General features: G+C 38.1%; 1 protein-coding gene across 1 annotated transcript in view; it reads right to left on the bottom strand.

Moving 5' to 3' along the window:
* Positions 1-1125: 1125 nt before the first annotated feature.
* LOC135709122 (uncharacterized) overlaps positions 1126-20645 on the bottom strand; it is a 287841-nt gene continuing 268321 nt past the window's right edge. Inside the window, exon 3 of the mRNA XM_065231326.1 lies at positions 1126-1186. Coding sequence (XP_065087398.1) covers positions 1126-1186 — 61 coding nt within the window. The remainder of the gene's footprint in view (positions 1187-20645) is intronic.

Below are 20645 nucleotides of genomic sequence, written 5' to 3'. Positions count from 1 at the left end.
GGTATACAAATTTGTTCCTATGGTATGATAAATTTATTTTTCCCGGTTATCTCGTCGAATTCCCGGGTTTTTCCCGGTTACTTTTCAAATTCCCGGATATTTCCCGGTATTCCCGGTTTTCCCGGTACGCTGGCCACCCTGAGTGAGTCACTTTTTCGTAGGATTCACACGACCACAATCGAATCGGTAGAATAAAGTAAATGATAGACTCCGATTGTCATACCACTCCAATCGTCCAGTTACAGACCAAATGATACCCTGATGCTCCCCCTCAACCCAGTATTTATTTATTTAAATAAAATATATGTAATGGAGAAATGAGTTAAATCTATCGTCTATCTATCAATAAAATAATCTCGTAGTTCTACGTCAACAATGCGGTCGTGCTTTAGACACAAACCTCCACTTATTTTTCTAATTAATTCTCAAGACGGATGTTCAAGGTATACTTTGGTGCAATAATACCACTGAAAAAGCTCATGAGCATGAGGGAAAATGGGTCATTACTGTATAGTAAAGAACAACCAGGTCTTAGCCCGAAAGTTAAGATAAGCAGATGAGGCTGAGAATTGAAAATTTAAACTGAAACTGGAAATTGAAAACTGAAAATTAAAATGACATTGAAATTCGAAACCAAACTGAAAATTTAAATTTTAAATTTTAATTTTACTTTGAATTGACAGCTCTGAGAAGAAAAACGGCCATAAAATGAACAAATCGTCCAGCACAGGTATTCTACTGGAAAAGTTGTAGGCTATCCTGTTCGAAAAAAAGTTCTGAATGCATCCATTTAAATGGTCATTTAAATCCCGGTCCGCACAACAATGCGCACCTTTAAATCCAAGAACAACCTGTACCCTATTCATTGTTGGCAAAAAAAGAAACAACCGCTGAGCGGCAAACCAGCCGGCCATTGTCCAGGTTAATATTTTTCGCAAATATCTGACCGGCATAGGAGCCAAACAAAACCAAAAAAGTCCGAAAACGAAACACCCGAGCTCGGAATGGTCTTTCAAGATCAAAGCCACGGCGGCAGCGGCATCCAGCTGATAATGACATGGAAATGGTTTTCGAATTTGCATGCTAAACAACCGACCAGAAACGAAGAAAATTGCAAAATCACCTTCACTTCAGTTGGCCGGGGCTTGTGGTCGTCACCGCTCTATCGGGTGAAGAAGGGACATACCTGAAACGAGACGAAACGAGGAAGAAGTGAGATAAAATTAGTGTAAGTAAATCATTTCCAGTTGTTGCTTTTTGTTTATTTTGTTGACCAAAGGTTTTGGTCATTTGCAGGTTGAATCGAGCGTTTCATTGTTGTTTTTCAGTTATTTTTTTTTTAGATATAAATGTGAAGTATATTACCTAGACAGAAGTCATACAACAATGCACAGGTAGAATTGTAAATTATTGTCGCTACAGTTGAAAACTGGCATAACCGGCTAGCGAAAATCAATTTTACTCTCGTTATATTCGCAATACATAGTGTCGGAAGTAGTGCGCTGCATAGCGCATAATTGTGCGATTACAGCACACTTCTTCCTACACTAAGTATAACGTATAGAACGAGAATAGAATCGTTATTCCAGTTTTCAACTGTAGCGACCGACAATACACAGATAGTATCGTAAATTACTACAGATTAGTCGTACATAAGCATGACATTTACCTTAATAATATAATTTGCCTAATATTGCAATAGACTTCACGCGACGATGAACACTGGTACTCACCTAATTGCAATGTACTTTCCAATTCGAACCTATGACAAAAAGTCGACAGGACAATAGCGTGAAAGAGAAAAGGTCGAAAGACAAAAGGTCGAAATCCTTAAAATGATATTATTTTAAGAAATCCATGTTTCAAAGTACGAGCAAAATATTATAAAATCATATGTTCATATGACTCTTCCGAATTTTTAATTTCAGAATTTTTACATCAGCTTTAGAGTGTTCACTCGGCTGTCGACAGAAGCAGGCCACTCTCGTTGTGTGTCACGCGATCGTCTGTTTACTCGGCAGCAACCATTGTGTGGTCCTCCTCATTGTTCTTCATCAGCAGCTCTTTCAGTCGATGCGTCGTCGACTTTGCAGAGCAATCGTTTCGTGATGAACGTGTGACTGATGACCACGTTTTGCGTCCATTGCTGCAATGGTAGCGCTCTGACCCCCGTTGGCAAATCTTATTGGATTGCGGAAGATAAAATGTTTATTGTATTGTACCTTTTGACTATAGTTTTAAGATGTATTGTATAGTGAACAAGAATCCTCGGCTCTGTAAAGTTAATTGGGTTGAGCCTTATCAAATAAATTAATAAAAAAAAACATCAGCTTTATGCATTTCGACCTTTTGTCATAGATTCGAATTGGAAAGTACGTGGCATAAAGGTGGGTACCAGCGTTAATCGTGGCGGTAAGTCTATTTCATTATTAGGCAAATTAAATTATTTAGGTAAATTTCATGTTTATTTTCGACATTTTGTCTTTCGACCTAAACCTGTAATTAGACAATGAAAAAAGCCTTTTCAGTGGCCCGTAAAAATATAACAACAACCTCATTTAATCGTTGTTGATCACCTTTCCCAGCAACTCTCACAGTCCTCAAATTTACGCAATAAATTGTCTGTCAAATATCCTTTTTTTATTTTATTACCGCTCACAGAGTCTCAATTTTCCACCACCCTCAACAATAATGCACCAACCACCAAATCTCCGATCCGTATGATCTATTGAAGACCTTTAAATTTCTGCCCATTCTTCTTTTCAGCTTCTTTTTCTCAACGAAAAGAACGAAAAAAATCGAGATTCCCAAATTTGATACGACACTCAAAGAGGACAGGAAAAAGCGGGGGCAGCCGCAGTCAGGTGATTTCCCATAAGCCAAATCAGCTGACGAGCGTCGTCGTCGTCGTCGTCGTCAGCTCAGGGTGCAACAACAAAAATCATATGTTTTCGAATCCGGAGAGTCGTCCTTTTTCGGTTCCCAGAGGATCCGATTGAAAACAGAAAAATCGAAACCAAGGGACCTTCCTCGAATTTTTGCGGAATGCCTTTAAGGACTTCTTGGCTGGAGGTGATCCGTTCGCTTTTTTTTCCCTTTCTTGAGCCTTCTTTTAAAAAGATAGCTTTCAATAGAAGATTCTGGCAAAAAAAAAGAACTGAACAAATCTTCAAGTCATGAAACGAGACACTTTGTTCTTTTTTTTTTCCTGTAAGGCACAGGGCAACTACAACAACGAAATTGGTAATAATCGAACATTCTTATTGTTGCGAAGAAACCAAAATGAAAAATTGCTATAAAATCTTCCGTAAATTGATCTAATGGATGGCACCGAGGAGCAACCTGCCACTGACGGTTTTCCCAGCGCTTCGGGATCAGACCTTTATTGAATTGAATGTCGGGGAGTTTTGCACTGGCTGTTATTTCGCTTTCGAGGACAGAGATTATCCGGTGTTTGCACACAGGTTATTTTCTTCGAGGGAATTCTCCGGTGGGTTTGGAACAAGAAAAAAAAACTTGGGCTTTCTCTTCCCGGGGGCTGTGGGCGATTAATTGTTTGCGAGAAATATCCGTTGCTTTCTATTCGATGCAACTATGGACCAGAGGAGGTTGGCGCGAACGTGAGAAAGTCATTGCCTTTTGCGGCTATTATTGAAGGGATCACATTTTTTTTATTTAAACCTGCTTGCACTAATAGCTTTAGGAAGTGTCATAAGAAATTGATGCAGTGATAATGATAATAATGATAATTTAGAATAAATTGCAATTTAGTGAGCTGGAACACAGAATAAAACCTAAAATTGATTGCTACACGTTGAATTTATGGTTAAAAAAAAGAAACAAATATAAATGAAAAATATTGAAAACATATTGCAGAAACTCATTTTTTTGTTATAAAATTGTTTTATTTTCAACCAAAATTACTTGATTTTTGTACCGTTTATATTTTTCCAGAAAAGATTTTTTTTTTCTCCTACAGCTTTGTCTCAGACGTAATTTTGATTGGAAGTGACGTTTTTGAGTGATGATTTTTTGAAAAATATTCAATATACCGACCGACTGATTGACCACAATAAATAATTACAGGGTGGCAAGAGACTTTTCAATTTGAAATTTCCGGTTTTGTCGGTTAAAATCTTAAAAATTTCTCAGTTGTTGATGTTCAACAAAAACGAAATTGTACGCATTTTTTAAAACGTGGCCAACTGTAAATTTTCAGTGATTATGTGTGGGAAAACAAAGCCAAATTACAGAAAGTATTTTCTAAAGCTATAGGAAAAATTCAACTCTATAAGTCACTTAATGTATTCAAAACAATTTATTGATCTTTCGAGATACTTTTATAAATGGAATTCTACCACTTTTTATGCTCGATACATCTTATAATTTCAAAGCCTTAGAATTTATTGAATGACAGAGATTAAGGTCACTAGGCCAAATGCTATCTAGATGAATAGGTTACAAGACAGAATTGTGAAGAATAAGGGATTTAATTGAAAAATGTTTCAGGAAAATGAACTTGATACAAATGAGAATTAGAGCAAATTGATAGTGATATCGGATAAAGAAAATGTGTATTCACTCCATTGTCTATACTAACATAAAAATTTACCTCCCAAGTAACAATTCAGTAACCATTTGGCATCCACTCCGATTTATGATGGTTTTATAACGGCAATGAACAATCCATTGAGTTTAAATACAGCATGTCAAAGTGTAAAACATTCCTGCTAAGTAATTCAGCTTTTTGCTGTTTTAAAAACCTTTTATAGCCCGGCAAGAAAATCAAAAACTGTCTTGTTTAAAAAATAAATTTAAAATAGTTTTCAATCCCTCCTTAAAGCTGTTCTGGAATTCAAGCATAAACGTCATTAGCAATTGTTTATTAATGTCTTGATAATATACTTTATAAACGTATTCTATTATTATAAAAGCAACCAGGTTTTTCATTAGAGCAAAAAGCATTTATTGTTGCTTTTTAGGCTTTTTAAAGTGCATCGTAAACTCTCCACTTACTCTGTTTACAAATTGAGCTTAAAAGATGGTTCCTCATAGTTACTAAAAGCCAAATTTATGAAAAGGAAATCTCGAAGGAGCCGTCCAGGATGAAAAATTCAAGTAGATTTCAGCAAAATTTACTTCTTTAGAAGAACCAGCACACCATCAAAGACTGACCATCTGGTGGAGAAGAGTAAAGTAAGCGTGGCCCTCGAATTCATAAAACATTGTCAAAAGTTTAAAAACAACCAGCCTTCTCCAGATCTTGCGAATAGATGACAACCGACAGCAAACAACTGAAACTGTTAATTAGCGGAGATTAGCTGGTTTCCGATCCATAGCAGCGATTTTATTCGGTGAAAGAATCAACGTTGGATGGTGCACTTCTGTAACCATCCGCAAGAAGGGGATCTTTTTCGGGATCGATTGCGCTTCCAGCTGTTCAAAATGCGAAACGTTGTAAAACAGTATCGCAAACTATCTGAGCAACTGCTCCCAATCCATCGGGAGAAAACCGCCTGGAAGAATCCTGGATCCCACAGCACAACTATCGAAAGAAAAACAAACTTTGACGTTTAACTTTTGCAGACAACTTTGCCTCCATAAATGCTGCCATAAATCTGAACGGGTTAGGATCAAGCAAACTGGTTTTAGATAAATACAATTCAGCCAGCAAGTTTTCTTCATAAAAGCCATTTTAAAACCTTATGAATTTGTTAATTATTTCTTAAAAGCAAAACAACTTTTTCACAAATGACCCATGGAAATCAACTTTTATGCCACCGCCAAGTTACAATTAGTTTGCTTGTTTTTTTTTCAGTCTTCGATTTTCTATCTATATATTCTTGGATACAACTATATTTTGGTAAATTAGGCAATGAGCAAACTTTTTAATGCGAAGATTATAAAAAAAAACTCAGCCTAGCTCGATCTGAAAAACAATTTATTTTTTCAAAGAAAAATAATTACTCAAATCGACTTTTTACGAAAACGGACCTATTTTCTTCGATGTTTTCACGTACATTTCACATAACATTCAATAAGGCACTTAAAACTAGGCCACTTAATGAGAACTATTGTAATAAATTTGGAAATTCAACACGTTTTTTATACCATCAGTTTCTATTTTAATTATTTTGATAAGATCGGATTCATAAATCCTTTTCTATCTTGATTGATGCTTTCCTAGTGGATTTAGCAAGCGGCTAGGGGAAATGGCTCGGAAAGGGTTTTTACTGTTGCTAAATAGCTTTTGTTGCAGTTTTCAAATGGTTCACAATGCGTTCGTCATACAACCTTTTGCAGTAAATCAATCTTGAAGAGCTTCGAGAATACACCCTTCAGAACCTTCTCCAGGGTGGGCCAACTAGACATATTCTAGTCTTAATGAGGTTTTGATGGATGCATTAATGACAAAATAGCTTTGACCAGGGTTGTATGAATGTTGTTTTATAGTTGCTTTGTAGTATTTCATAAAACTTAAAATGTAACTTTGACTATATGTTTTAGTATTACTTATGCGTGAAGTCAACGATTTACATAGTTGAAGATGCTAATTTCAAATAACAGACTGTAGTGGTAATTTTTATACGATAGATGGAGTAGATGAAAGTATAGAGTTGATAGTTCCGTTAGAGTACGGCAGTGTGAACATTACATATAGATAGTAGATATGCAATTTTCACACTGCGGTACTCTAACGGAACTATCAACTCTATACTTTCATCTACTCCATCTATCGTATAAAAATTACCACTACAGTCTGTTATTTGAAATTAGCTTCTTCAACTATTAAAATGTTACTTGGGCTTTTAAGCTCGCTCAACGTGAAACTAAACATGGTTCATGAAATTTAATACCCACGACCAATAGACTAATACTAATACTGAAAAATTATTTACTAAAAAGATAGATTCCCAAGGGCTTTGAAATTTGTGTAGAGTCTGAAAATAGAACTTTTCTTTAAAATTTGGGATTACTAACAATATTTGTGATGCAAGATTTGGAAAAAAAAAATAGTTAAAATGTGAGAGTTTAAAAAAATTTCAAGATCACAGATTTGAAAAAATATATATCATATTTATTAAATAGTCATGCAGTCACAATTGTCAAGGCTCTGAGACTTGGAAGCATTTTAAGGGTTAAAAAAAATTACAGAAAAATCGATAGAATCTTGCGGACAAACCCTTGAATTTTCAGTAAAATTTAAAAGTATTCAAAGTGTTGATTTCAAACAACTATTGAGGAGAATTCCCACTTAGTTTTCGAAGAAGAAGTGCTGAGCAGAATTTCAGAATCATTCTGACATGAAGTGCTTAGAAATTGTTAGAAGAATTTGGAGGGATTTCTGTAGAGAAGATGGCAAGTTCTAAATTAAATTGTTAGGTAATTTTTGAAGAATCCCAAGAGAATTATGATGAGAATTCAACAAGGCACAGAGTTCTAAGAGTGTTCTGGCGATAATTTCAACCCTAGTGTGAAAGATTCATCAAAGAGCTCCACAAAATTTATTGCAAAAAAATTGCTAATAATTAGAAAGAAATTCTTTAAAATACAGGTATACCTCGATATAACATAGCTGTCACTTTTCACTTCCATCGTCGATTTCTCACAAGCAACCATTCAATCACGCAAAGTAACAATACTATCGGACAGGTGAGACAATCCCCTATCTAATCGTAATGTTAATTTATGTGGTTCAATTGTTGTTTTGCGAGAAATCGACGATGGAACTCAAAAGTGACAGCTACGTTGTATCGAGGTATACCTGTACTCCAATGGGTTTCTAAATAAAATTTCCAAAGATTTATGCTGTTTTGAATAGAGTTAAAAAAAAATTTTGAAAAGGATTTCAATGAAATCAAAGTCTCCGAATAGGTTTTAGGGAATTCTAAGACGGATTCCAAACAATTTCTTAGAAAGGGTTTCAAGGAAATTTCAAAAAGAATTCAACGGTAATTGTTACGCGGAGTGTTTTCTGATTAATTCCAGAAGAATTCCATGATAATTCAGAGCAGAATTCCAAGTTAATTCTGTAATTCATATCATGAGAATTTTGAATAAAAATAGTTCCGTTTCAGTTTTTACAAATATTTGTTTCTTAAATCCATTATTTTCAATATTTTGTTTTAAGAACCATGCACTTTACATGTGAAATTAAATCGCACAGATCAATTTGAAATATTGCTGAGTGAATAAATTCCAAAAACAATAAGACGCGAATCTGAAGAAAATTATGCAGCAAATAGAGGAAGACATTAATATACATACATATGGTAAAAAATCACTCTGTTTAAATGGTTTATTCTGAAATTCTGGTGTGAAAATTTATTCCAGTGGCCAAACAAATTTACTCGATGTGTCCTCCATTCTGATCAATGAAAACCTCAAGACGACGCCGGAAGCTAGAAGACGCCTTTCGAACGTACACAGTTCGAAAAGTAGTGTAAATTTCTGTTCAATATGATGCACACAAATGGAGCGTCATATATCATATAAGTTTACATTATATATCATGTAAAGTTCTAGCACAATTCATGCAATGTAGCAAATATTGTATACAAAAGCCCATCTTTGTAAACAACATTGTTTACAAGTTGCTCGGTTGTGTGAAATTAAATTTAAGTTTACGTGAATGAATGTTTACATCACAATTAAAATTCAGAATTTTTATCTGTGTAGTCCTCTGACACCGAATGCAATGTGCGCGTTATGACAGACTTCAGGGTCTTCACACCAGGGTAAGATGTTTTGCAGGCTTGTGCTTCAACATACGCCCAAATCGAATAATCCAACGGGTTAAGGTCTGGACTGCTAGGGGGTCACAAATCTTTCGGCCAAAACTTCATGTTTTCTATCAGCCATCGTTGGGTCCCATTTGACGTGTGACATGGCGCTCCATCCTGGCAACGTATTGATCCGCAGATCCTCAGTTGGAACCAATCCGATAGTGGCAACATACCCGCCAACACTTCTAGACTCATCGTATGAGTCGAGTGCATGCATCCTAACGCAATACGAAGACAACGATACTGAATACGTTCCAGTTTGATGATATGTGTTTTAGCCGCCGACTGGAAGCAAAAACTACCGTACTCTAAAACCGATAAAATCGTTGTCCGGTACAACGTTAGAAGATCTTGCGGATGAGCACCCCACCACGTTCCGCTAATTGTTCGGAGAAAATTGATCCTTTGTTGGCATTTTCGTCTCAGATACTCAATGTGGGATCTGCAGGTGCACTTGGAATCGAACCAGACCCCAAGGTATTTGAAAGACATGGCTTTGGTTGTGCAGGGCTTTTCTTCTTCTTCGCATTTCAAGCTTATTGCATATCGTATACTCTCAACTTAGTGTTCTAGATGCACTTCCACAGTTATTAATTGAGAGATTTCGATGCCTGTACCATTTTTGCATTGATATAATTGTGTGGCAAGTCCAATCATACTTCTATGCCCAGGGAAGTCGAGAAAAAATTCCAACCCGAAAAATTCCTAGACCGGACCGGTAATCGAACCCAGCCACCTCCAGCATGGTCTTGCTTTGTAGCTGCGCCTTTACCGACTGAGCTAAGGGAGGCTGGGCTATGCTTCCTAGCAAAAACGACCAACTCAGTTTTCTCCGTGGAGAATTCGATACCTATCTGGATAGCCCAAGTAGACAAACTGTCTAAGGTATTCTGTAAGGGTCCTTGCAGGTCGACCCCTTTGTCTCTTAGACAATTGTCAATTTCTCTGGTGTAGAAATTATACAAAAGGGGGCTTAAACATGAGCCCTGGAGGAGACCCACGTAACTAAATCGAGAAACTGTGGAGTTTGCATGAGACAAGCTCATATGTTTCTCTGACAGCAAATTGTACAAAAAGTTATTAATTAATGGAGAAAGGCCACAAGCATAGAGTTTGTCTGAAAGGACTTCAACCGATACTGAATCAAAAGCCCCCTTAATACCCAAGAACACAGCAAAAGCCAACTGAATTTCTGTGGAGAGTATCGCGAGACAGTCGTTCGTTCCCTTGCCCCTACGGAAACCAAATTGAGTATCAGAGAGTACCCATTTGTCCAGGCGAAAAAAGGATCATTTTCTCCAAAAAAATTCGAATGCACGAAAACATCGCGATGGGTCGGTACGAGTTGTAATCTGACGCGGGTTGGCTATAACTCTCACCCGCCTCCAATCATCCGGAACAATATTAAGCTCCAGGAACTGACAAAACAAGTTCAAGATGTGCCTCTTAGCGACGTCTTGGAGGTTCTTCAACAAGTTGAACTTGATCCTATCAGCCCCCGGAGCCGAATTGCGACACGAAAGGAGCGCGATTGAATGCGTAATTTCGCGAGCATAGAATCAGGACATACTTTTCGCGCGAACTTGAGAATCCAACGATCCGAGTACTCCTCGCTCTCGTTATTTGAAGACCGGTTACGCATCGACGTTTCGCGCGATAATCCGTCCACGAATTGCTTCCAGTATCCGCGTTTCTTGGCTTTGATGAGGCTCTTGAGTTCGCATTCAAGAGCCGAGTTCGCTTCGAAATACTCGGGTGTTCCACGTTTCCGGAAAAGCCTAAACGCGTCGGACTTTTCACGATAAACCTCTGTGCATTGCTGGTCCCACCAAGGGGAAGGAGGTTTCCTACGAAAAGACGTTCCTGGAACCGACCGAGTTTGAGCTTGAAGCGCGCTGTCCAAGCTCAGATTGGAGAGGAACTTATATTCCTCCAACGGTGGAAGCCCTTCTACCGACGTTAGAGCTTCATCGATCACAGACTTGAAATTTGTCCAATCGATATAACGGGTAAGATCGTACGCGACATTAACGGGTTCCGACAGAATGAACCCACTGGTAATCGAAATTTTGATCGGCAGGTGATCACTACCGTGGGGATCCTGGATCACATTCCACGTGCAATCCAACGTTAATGAATTAAAGCAAAGTGTGAGGTCTAATCTACTTCCATTCGATGATGGGCCAGCCAAACGTGTTACTTCTCCATTGTTAAGAAAATTGTCATATTGAAGCTGTCGCAGAGATCATATATCAAAGTAGAACGGTTGTCATCATACAGTTCCCCCCAGCCTGTAACTTGGGAATTAAAATCTCCCATAATCAACCGTGGAGCAGGAAGTACCGAACAGATATCTGAAAGTTGTTTTCGATTAACAACGGCTCTAGGAGGAATATAAACAGAAGCAATGCAAAGGCGCTTACCTTTAATAATAGCCTGACATGCGATAACTTCAATGCCTGGAAATTGTGGAAGATTCACTCTATAGAAGGAATGGCACTTTTTGATCCCCAAAAGTACCCTTCCTTCACGCGAATCCTCACTATCCAGTCGAATAATGTTAAAATCATAAAAAGGAAGCTCGATATCTGAAGAGAGCCATGTTTCACAAAGAGCAAATGCATCACAATCATTATTGTGAACGATTCTAATTTAGGAATGAGACTTCGACAATTCCACTGTAGAACAGTGATCAAATCCCCTACCTCGTTTGGAAAATTATCCATCGAAGGAAATGATTGCTGCAATGAGGGGCCACTTCAATGTCAATTGCTTCAAGAGGGTCTTCACAGAAGGAAGCTTTGCCAGAACAATGCTTTTGAGAGGATCAGAAATATCGAGGTTCTTGAGGATACTGTCCACTTTTTCTTCTTCTTCTTCTTCTTCTTCTTCTTCTTCGCATTTCAAGCTTATTGCATATCGCATATTAGCTTATTGCGTGTTCTCAACTTAGTGTTCTAGATGCACTTCCACAGTTATTAATTGAGAGCTTTCGATGCCTGTACCATTTCTGCATTAGTATAATTGTGTGGCAAGTACAATCATACTCTATGCCCAGAGAAGTCGAGAAGTTTTCCAACCTGAAAAATCCCTAGACCGGACCGGGAATCGAACCCAGCCACCTCCAGCATGGTCTTGCTTTATAGCTGCGCCTTTACCGACGGAGCTAAGGGAAGCCCCATACTGTCCACAATGTATTCAAATGAAAACAACCCAGATGAAGAAAGGGTTTCTGTTCTTCAAAAATGGAACATCAGGGGTTTTTTATGTCCCCGGGAGTGGTGGAAAATCCTGGGTATAGTCAGTTCTTCGGAAACCAGGAGGAGTTGAAACTTCCTTTTTTCCACCACTCCTTGATTTGTGCAAGCTGATTTGAGGTTCCTGATCAGCAACTAACCGTGAAGAAACGTCTTCGTTTCCATGAAGAAACTTCCGGAAATCTGAATCGAATTCCCTCCTCAGTCAAGTCAGACTCGTCATCTGACAAAAGAGCGAAGCGATTTGCGACGTTGGTCGATGACTTGGCTGCCTTAATCATTTCTGCAAAAGACCGCCTGGAACGTTCCTTAAGATGGCGTTCTAGTTTCTACCCGCGTTGTTTGTACACCGGGCACGACGAGAGACCATGAGGAGTAGCATTTTAGTACAGTAGCTGCACAGGCGCCATCCTCATGCTTCTCCCCGCATTTGGAACAGCGTGCCTTGCTGCCACAGTGTCCCAACTCCCAACTTCTTACAGTTTTGGCAGTTCATGACCCGGGGAACGCACAAGCGCACAGGCAGTCGAAGTTTTCCCAGCTCGATGTAGTGAGGAAGGGGTGAACCAGAAAAGGTCACACGAAACGAGTATGTGGGGGTAAAACTCTTTTTACCCTCGCTGGCAGATACTGAGCCCAGTTATTGGACATCCAGTATTTTCACCGGGAGAAGCAAGGAGTTCTTGAAACGACCAACCGCCTGCTTCTCCAAGATCTCGGAGATCAGACTCGCCTCGGTAACCACACCTTCAATCTCCACATCACGAGCTGGGATATACACTCTATACTCGAGCGTAAAGAGCTGGGAGACAGCAATCTCATTAGCTTGCTTAAGGTTAGAGACGGAAACTCGAAGCTTATTATGCCTAATCTTCGTGATTTCGGTGACGGCCGAGAATCGCTTCGTCAAATCATTTGAAATTTGTACCACAATTGGATTACCAAAGTTTAAGATTGAGCCACTTATTGAAAAGTATGACTATGTACTGTCGAACGAAACAGACAGGGAACCGATAGGATTTGTGGTTGGCCAGTCGGAACGAGACAACCCGTGAGAGGTGACTCTGCAGAAATTCGAATTCACCGGGAAAATGGTCAATTCCTGAAAGTTATCATATGATTAACATTGGACTTATTTAAAAAAAAAATGTCAAGATTTTGGACTTATGAAACTTAAGGGAATTTGCTAATTTGTTTGGATTTTAGACTTAATTTTTGGGGTCTCGTACTTAGGAAACAAATATTCGAAGGTTCAAATCAAATTCACTGTTATTTCCTTGTTTTTCCCGGTTGATTTCGATTCCCGGTTTATTCCGTACACAGAAATTCAAGATCCAGGACATACTAAAAATTTCATAATTCTGGTCTTAGAAAACTTTTCAAGATTATGTGGCTAAATTCAACATTTTAAGAGAAATTTCAACATACCTACCGGACTTTGAAGATTTATAAAAAAAAAGATTATATGTTAATCATCTTCCCGGTTATTTCCGGTTGTTATCGATTCCCGGCTCTACAGGTTTTCCCGGTTCAGTGGCTACCCTGACATTGGCAGCACTGTATCGTAGCTTCTACGTCCTACATCCATTGGTAAATTCCTAGTTTCATCAAAATTAAATGACAGTACAGTACCCGTTAGATTTTGGCACCGGGGCAAAATCGAACGGATTTTGTAAATAATGTATTTTTGCTTGCTCCTTGTGATTACAATGTTTAATAAATGATTAATTATTAATAACGTGTATGTCATAGAAAAAACTCACTGTGGTCCAAAGTCAACGAAATCATAAATTATATTTCAAAATAAATCCGTTCGCTTTGGGCACGGTTCGATTTTGGCAACACTAAATTTTCGAACTAATAGCCAAAATCGAACGGGTACTGTATACGACTTGAAAACATAGATATTCTTGTGACCAAATGTGATGTTTAAAAATCCAAATCACTGGTAAGAAACATACTTGAAACATCGAAATGCAAAACCCATCCAATTTAGGCTCAACAGTCGTTCAGTTTGATCCATTTCGTACTGAATTTTTTCTCATAGGGTTACGAGATCCAATCTCGACCACTTTTGGGCACTTTGCTGAAATCGAAAATAAGTCATTAATTCAATCTCTTAAAACCTGACCATTAGCCATAGGTTCAAAGTAGGGAGCGTAAACCGCAGAATAGGTTCCCCCACCCTTTTAGCATTATTTACGGAGAAACTCGAAACTGCCCGAAATCTACAAAACCCGCAGTCCGTCTAATGCAATAAAAGCTTCAAAAAATTTCCCGTGCCACCTCAGCGGATCAGGTTGACGCCAGTAACGGCCCAATCACCGAATTGTATTTTGCTCCACCAGTTCGACCACCAACATATCCCGACCGAGAATGGCAGTTGCAAAGGAAATTCTAGCTTCAATTTCACACTGCTAAACATCCGTCGCCACTGACAGTGAAATTGATCCCACCGTCGTCGTCGTCGTCTTAGAACTCCCAAGCAACAATGAAATTGCCTTTCCAACTTTCCAGGAATTGATCCAGCTGATTGCAACGGAAGCACTTGTGCGAGCAGCAAACGGTGGCATTGCGGAGAGGAATGTGCACTACTCGGCGATACTGGGGCCGTCCTCGTTTTTAAACTGTCACAGTCTGGCCTAATCTGCCAAGGTGCACGCGCAGGGAACTGTGTCACTGTATTTTCATGCCAACAGCTAAGGGGTTATGGCGAGCGCTGTCTGTAATCCAACTCCGGCGAGCTGTTGTTGTTTTTCGCGTGCGTCGTCCAGCGAATTCTCGGGACCCCCAGGTCAAAAAGCGCTGACGGTTGAATTCGGGGAATGCTTGCTCGTACACGGTCCGGCTTCTAGTGGCCTTGACTTGCCGGAGACCTTGGGAACATTCTATACTATGTAATGCAATTTAAACAACCCCAGAATTAAGTGGATTTAAATGTAGCTCTTTCGGTTATCATCCTTTCGTAACGCATCGTGGGAATCTTCGATGTCATCCTTCGCTCCGAAACCGGACCGGTTGAATTCGAGGAGAGATAATGACTATGCAACGGGTTCGATGTCAATAGCTAATGAGATGGAGGTCCTGCAGAGATGCAGGAGAATTGGAGAAAGAAGAGATACGAGTGATGTATAAAAAAAGATCGTAAAATTAATTCGGATGACCTGTTCGGCTGGATCAAGCGTGGGATGCTCTCGGTCGTAAGGTTAAGATAAATAGATCCTTAAAAGCGTAAATATTTTCCCAGCTATTTGCTTTCAACGGCGGTTGTAATTTAATTTCCTCACCAGAAAGAGATCGGTTTTATGAGGGCAATCAAGCAAAGAACCCATACAATGGGAATAATCGTAGCATCGACCGGTTATTGGAGCATTTTTATCGCCGTTCAGGCGGTTTATAATTACAAACAGACGAATCTGTGGAAAGCGGCTTTGGCTGCATTCGATCAAATTAATCAGGCAACTTTAAGGAGTAAAAGACATTCCAAGAATTCAGATCAAAAACCAAATTCTTATCTCCACAGAGCAATCCAGTTTTGGCACGTACGGATAGGAAAGTACCGTTTCTTGGTCCCAAGTTTACGAGCGGAGAACCACACACAAACCCCAGAGAAGGAAGAAGATTGATACCTGCGTTGAAGTCCGAACCGCACTCGAATGAAAGCTTTCAATCTCCTGTGCGAAGAACTGTGCTATAAATCAGAAAACTGGTTTTTGTTCGATGTGCTGCTGCTACCACAATAACGACCACACCGCCACCAACATCAACAGGATCGTCGAATGTATCCTCCGAGCATAATAAGTCTCGTCGTCGGTGAAAGGGTACCGCCGCCAATCGAGTATTATTATTATTGAACACGAAGCGCGAAAAACTTGTTTTCACTGGGCTCGTCGGCGGAAGAGTTGTAATGATCGAGGCGAATCTGGGTAATGTTGGTGGACAACATGGAACACACACACAAACTCGCTCCAGAAAGAGGAAGAACGAATGTGCAGCACAGAAATAAAACCTGTGGTTTTGATCCTGTCGTGCAGGAATAGGGGATCTTGGGGCTCCCGGTGGTTGCCGGTGCACTATGCTCCGAAGTGAAATATTAAACACCGTTTCCATTCGTTTTCCGCGGTTGGTATCTTGACAGGAAGACCAGCAGATATTCAGGAAAAGAATGTACAGTATCTTCCCGCTCATCCGATAAAATCATACACATACTATTGAAATTTGATGCGCTAATCCAACTGTCAAATTTATACTAAAAATCAAAACAAACTGACAGCATGCTTACAGTAAATATCTGAAAATTGGCAGCACAACGCAATGTATTCAAATGCGTGTTTATACTTTTTAATCTGACACTTTCCGGATTAACAAGGATCGGATCAGAACAATAGGATTTCAAAATTCTTCGATTTTAGTACCGAAAGCAGACAAAAAAAACTTGATAGCTAGATGTAGCTGTGTAAAAATATAAGCCACCTGAACGGAAAGCTTACCGCCCACACAAAACTTTTTGGTTTCTCTAAAAATATTGGAAAAGGCAACGAAAATAAAAATAAATAAAATTTTATAGTGGAGCAATTCCCTACGAATTCGCAAATGCAGAAACGTTCCTTATGACCGACTATGCCATTTTGCATCTTCATATTGCCAATTTGAATCCAGCCTTATTTTTGAAAAGGACCTATAGAAAAATATCAAGCTTATGTTCAGAAATTTTTTACTCGAACACTGTTTGCCCGATCGGTTTGGTGTCTTGAGCAATATTGCATATAATGGATGAGACTATTTGAAAAAAATATGCACTCTAAAAAATATTACCCAACTTTTTTTTTTTAATTTCAAATAAAATCTCATAAAATGATTTTTGTATATTTTTATTTGTTGATATGTTTTAGGGGACAAAAAATGCCATCTATTGCACTGTAGGTCAAGATGGAGAAATGATGGACAAAAAAGTTATGATTTTTTTTTTTAAATCTCTAGTTTTTGGAAAAATATCCAAAGTTTGGTCTAATTACTTTTTCGACTTTATACAATGAAAGTACACCAAATTTAAAATAAAAATGCACTCAAGTAATTTTTTTCTAAGTCGCACCGTTTTCGAGATGTACCGATTTGAAAGTAGATGTTTTCAAAATATTGGTAGAGCGTTTCCATTGTAAAATTTTCTAATCTTTAGGAAAAAAAATATTTTCGGAACTATAGAACCGCGAAGTACACATAGAAATGGCGAAAAACTACCAACATTTTAAAAATATCAACTTTCAAATCGCTACATCGCGAAAAAAGGTGCGACTTGTCAAAATTTTACTTAGGTGCTTTTCTATTGTAAATTTGGTGTACTTTCATTATATAAAGTCGAAACAGTAATTGAACCAAGTTTTGGATATATTTCCAAAAACTTGAGTTTCTTTTAAAATCAGAACTTTTTTGTCCAAAATTTCTCCATCTTTACCTATAGTGCAATAGATGGCATTTTTTGTCTCTTAAAACATATCTACAAATAAAAAAATACAAAAAAATCCTTTTTTTGAGAAAAATTGTTTTTAAGACTTTATTTGAAATTAAAAAAATCGTATTTTTCTTTAGAGTGCATATTTTTTTTTCCAAATTGCCTCATCTATTACCTGCAATATTGCCCAAAACAGCAAACCGAGCGGACAAACAGTTTTCGAGTAAAAAAAAAATCTGAAGATAAGCTTGATATTTTTCTATATACGCTTTTCAAAAATAAGGCTGGATTCAAAATGGCAATATGAAGATGCAAAATGGCATAAGGAACGTTTCCTCAAATTTTCAACCTAATAAAAAAATACAAAAATAAACCGATGTGCGAATTCGTAGAGAATTGCTCAGTGGTGTGTTTTGTTTCTCATTATTTTTCCAAACAATAAAAAAAAATCGAATGTAAAAAACCACTTTTTTCATATAGCTATGTCTTCATGGCAATAAGATGCACTCAAAAAACCGCAAAAATCGACTTTTCGGTTTTGCTTTCTCAAGAAACTAAGCAAAATCTGATTTTTTTTAAAATTTTGGGTATCTTTTCCCAATTTTTTTTAAATTGAATCGTTCCAAAAAAAAATTTTTTTTTGTGCAAAATTTTTATTTAGTGTTTCATCAATTATTTCATCAAATGTAAGTGTGGATTTCTTACATTCTCGCATATGTTGCTGTATGTTTTCTGGTTAGTCTGCCACGGGTGAGTGCAATGGTGGTGCAGTTTGAGTTCCTAGTGGGTGGGTCCGCACCATTGGACATCGATCATGGCCTCCGGGTTTGAAAAAAATGTCGGTCGTAGTGGCTAATAATGGTGTAAGGGGCACCACCGGTCATATCATCATCTGGATCACAAGTGGTGTGCTGTGATATAATGGGGCTCGGTGGCCTTAGAGCAACCGTTTTTGCTTACAGAGCAGAACATCATGAGTTTAATCTCAGGTCCTTTCACATTCTAGATTCGTTAGTCGCTTTCTATCGTAACTTTAACCCACCGACAAACCGACATGAATGACCATAGCAAGAACAATAAAATTTCTAACCAAAGCATACTACTGACATCTAGTTCTGTGTTCGCGGGAAATATTTAGTTAAGCCATGAACCCGCGTGCAAAAGTTATGAATTCGTTCGTGTCTGATCTATTCTGGACAAATTATTTTTATCTAGATCAAACAATCCTATGGTTTTGACAGTTCGGATCACTGCACATTTAAATCGGCGGTTTACGATTTTCGGGCATAAGTCAGAATTAAGTGTCATGTCGGTTTGTCGGTGTTTAACCTATCACTTTAATTCAGCGAATCGTTAACAAAAATGAACCCTGCTGCAAACCCAACCCGTTTACACAACGTTCCAGTGATTTCTCAATATTTATAACAGTCTAGAAATTCTCTGCAGATCCATACAAAAAACATGAAATTCATCAATACATGAATTGTTAAGCTTTTTCTAGGAATTTGTTGTAATTCTCTTTTGAATTCCCAAATAATTCGCATCAGAATTGTATTGAAATTTTGTTCAGAATTATCTTGGACTTCTCCTCTATTTTTTTTTGCAATTTTTGCTTAGAATTTTTCTTAAAATTCGCTAGAAATTCGTTTCGTGATGCCCTTGGACTTATCCTCGGAATTTTCGTTAAATTATCATCAGAATTTCTTTGGAATTGTACGCTCAAAATTCGATTTACTTAGTATTTTTCACGGATCCTGGAATCCTCTAAACAATTGATTAGGAATTTTCCATACAACTATTTAAAAACTTTACTCTGAACCAATGTTGCAAATATTCGCATCAATGAACACTCAGTACCAGTATTGGAGAGATACAACTCACAATGTTAATTTTCTTACCAGGCTACGAATAGGACAGAGGCAATAACAAAACTATTCCGACTCAACTCAGCGAGAGAACAGACAAATGCTGAGAATGTGTTCATCTAACCAGACTCTCTCTCTCTCAGTCATTGAGCTAAGTCGTTTTGATTCACCATGAATCTAACTCGAGATCCGAGTCAGAGTGTGCTGATTGAGACAAATTGGGTCAGAGTGAGTCTATCTGTTCGGTGAAGAAGTTGTGTGCATTTTTTTTAAATCTTCGGCTGTATTCGTGCGCGTGTGATGTTGGCAAAGTGATGGCAACTCATGAACCGGGGACCAACGGCTTTACTTCCCTTCCAAAGGAAGGCGTAATCAGAGATGTTATGCCTCAGAACATCCCGGCGGCGCCGACTGGGATTGAACTCAGGCCTGCTGGGGTGTCTATTTCGATTTGTATTACAAATTACGCAACGTATGTAGGGAGAGGGTGATTTTTCGTTGCTTATTATTACATATGGCGGGGAATATAGGGTCAGATGGGACAAGAGGGCCACCGAAATGAAAATTATTTATAAACTTTCGGATATTGAAATTCCAAAATTATACCGATTGTTCGACACTTTTGTAAAAACTTGTTTATAAATAAAGGAGTGGCATTCTTTCTCTATGTAAGGTTGAATTTCAAGAAGTGGATTTCAAACCAGTTAAATAAAGTATGCAACTATTGTTTGAGCTTGATGTTCGAATTAATCAATTATACCGGTGCCCAGGCATGGAAAATCATTTGCATTCATTTACATTCATAGCCTCTAATTTTTTTCTTCAACAGCATTTCGCAAAATGATGTATAGAGCTTTTGTAGGTTTTGTTATTAGCTCACCCGTGGAGATTATTGTCGGTTTCAAATTAGCGGCTTCGCTCATCAATCAGCAACATTGCTCTGAACTCACACAAGTGACACGGAGTTAAAGTCTAAAATCATTAAAAGTTCTTTCCCAAAACTCCCTTTGATTTTCTCTAAAAAACTTTAGTGTTTTTTTTTCTAAAAACAAAAAACCCTGGTGTTATCCATTCTAAAATCATCTCAAAATTCATTCGAAAAAAAAATATAGCCTACACGCAAACCAAAAACCTATTACAATGAATGTTAGTTCCGTTTCCTATCATCCTCTGTTCATGAACATCGCAACGAATGTTAGCAATTGACCATGCAGGCGATGTAATGGTTTTAAGTCTTTTTTATTTCGTGTTCTAGGGTTTTTGATCTAATTTCCGTCCTACTAAGCAC

This window comes from Ochlerotatus camptorhynchus, unplaced genomic scaffold (assembly GCF_037179485.1).
Source record: "Ochlerotatus camptorhynchus isolate MF236.1 unplaced genomic scaffold, CSIRO-AGI_Acam_v1.1 ptg000350l, whole genome shotgun sequence".
NCBI lineage: Eukaryota > Metazoa > Arthropoda > Insecta > Diptera > Culicidae > Ochlerotatus > Ochlerotatus camptorhynchus.
The sequence above is the reverse complement of the archived record's forward strand: the minus strand, read 5'-3'. Positions and strand labels throughout refer to the sequence as shown.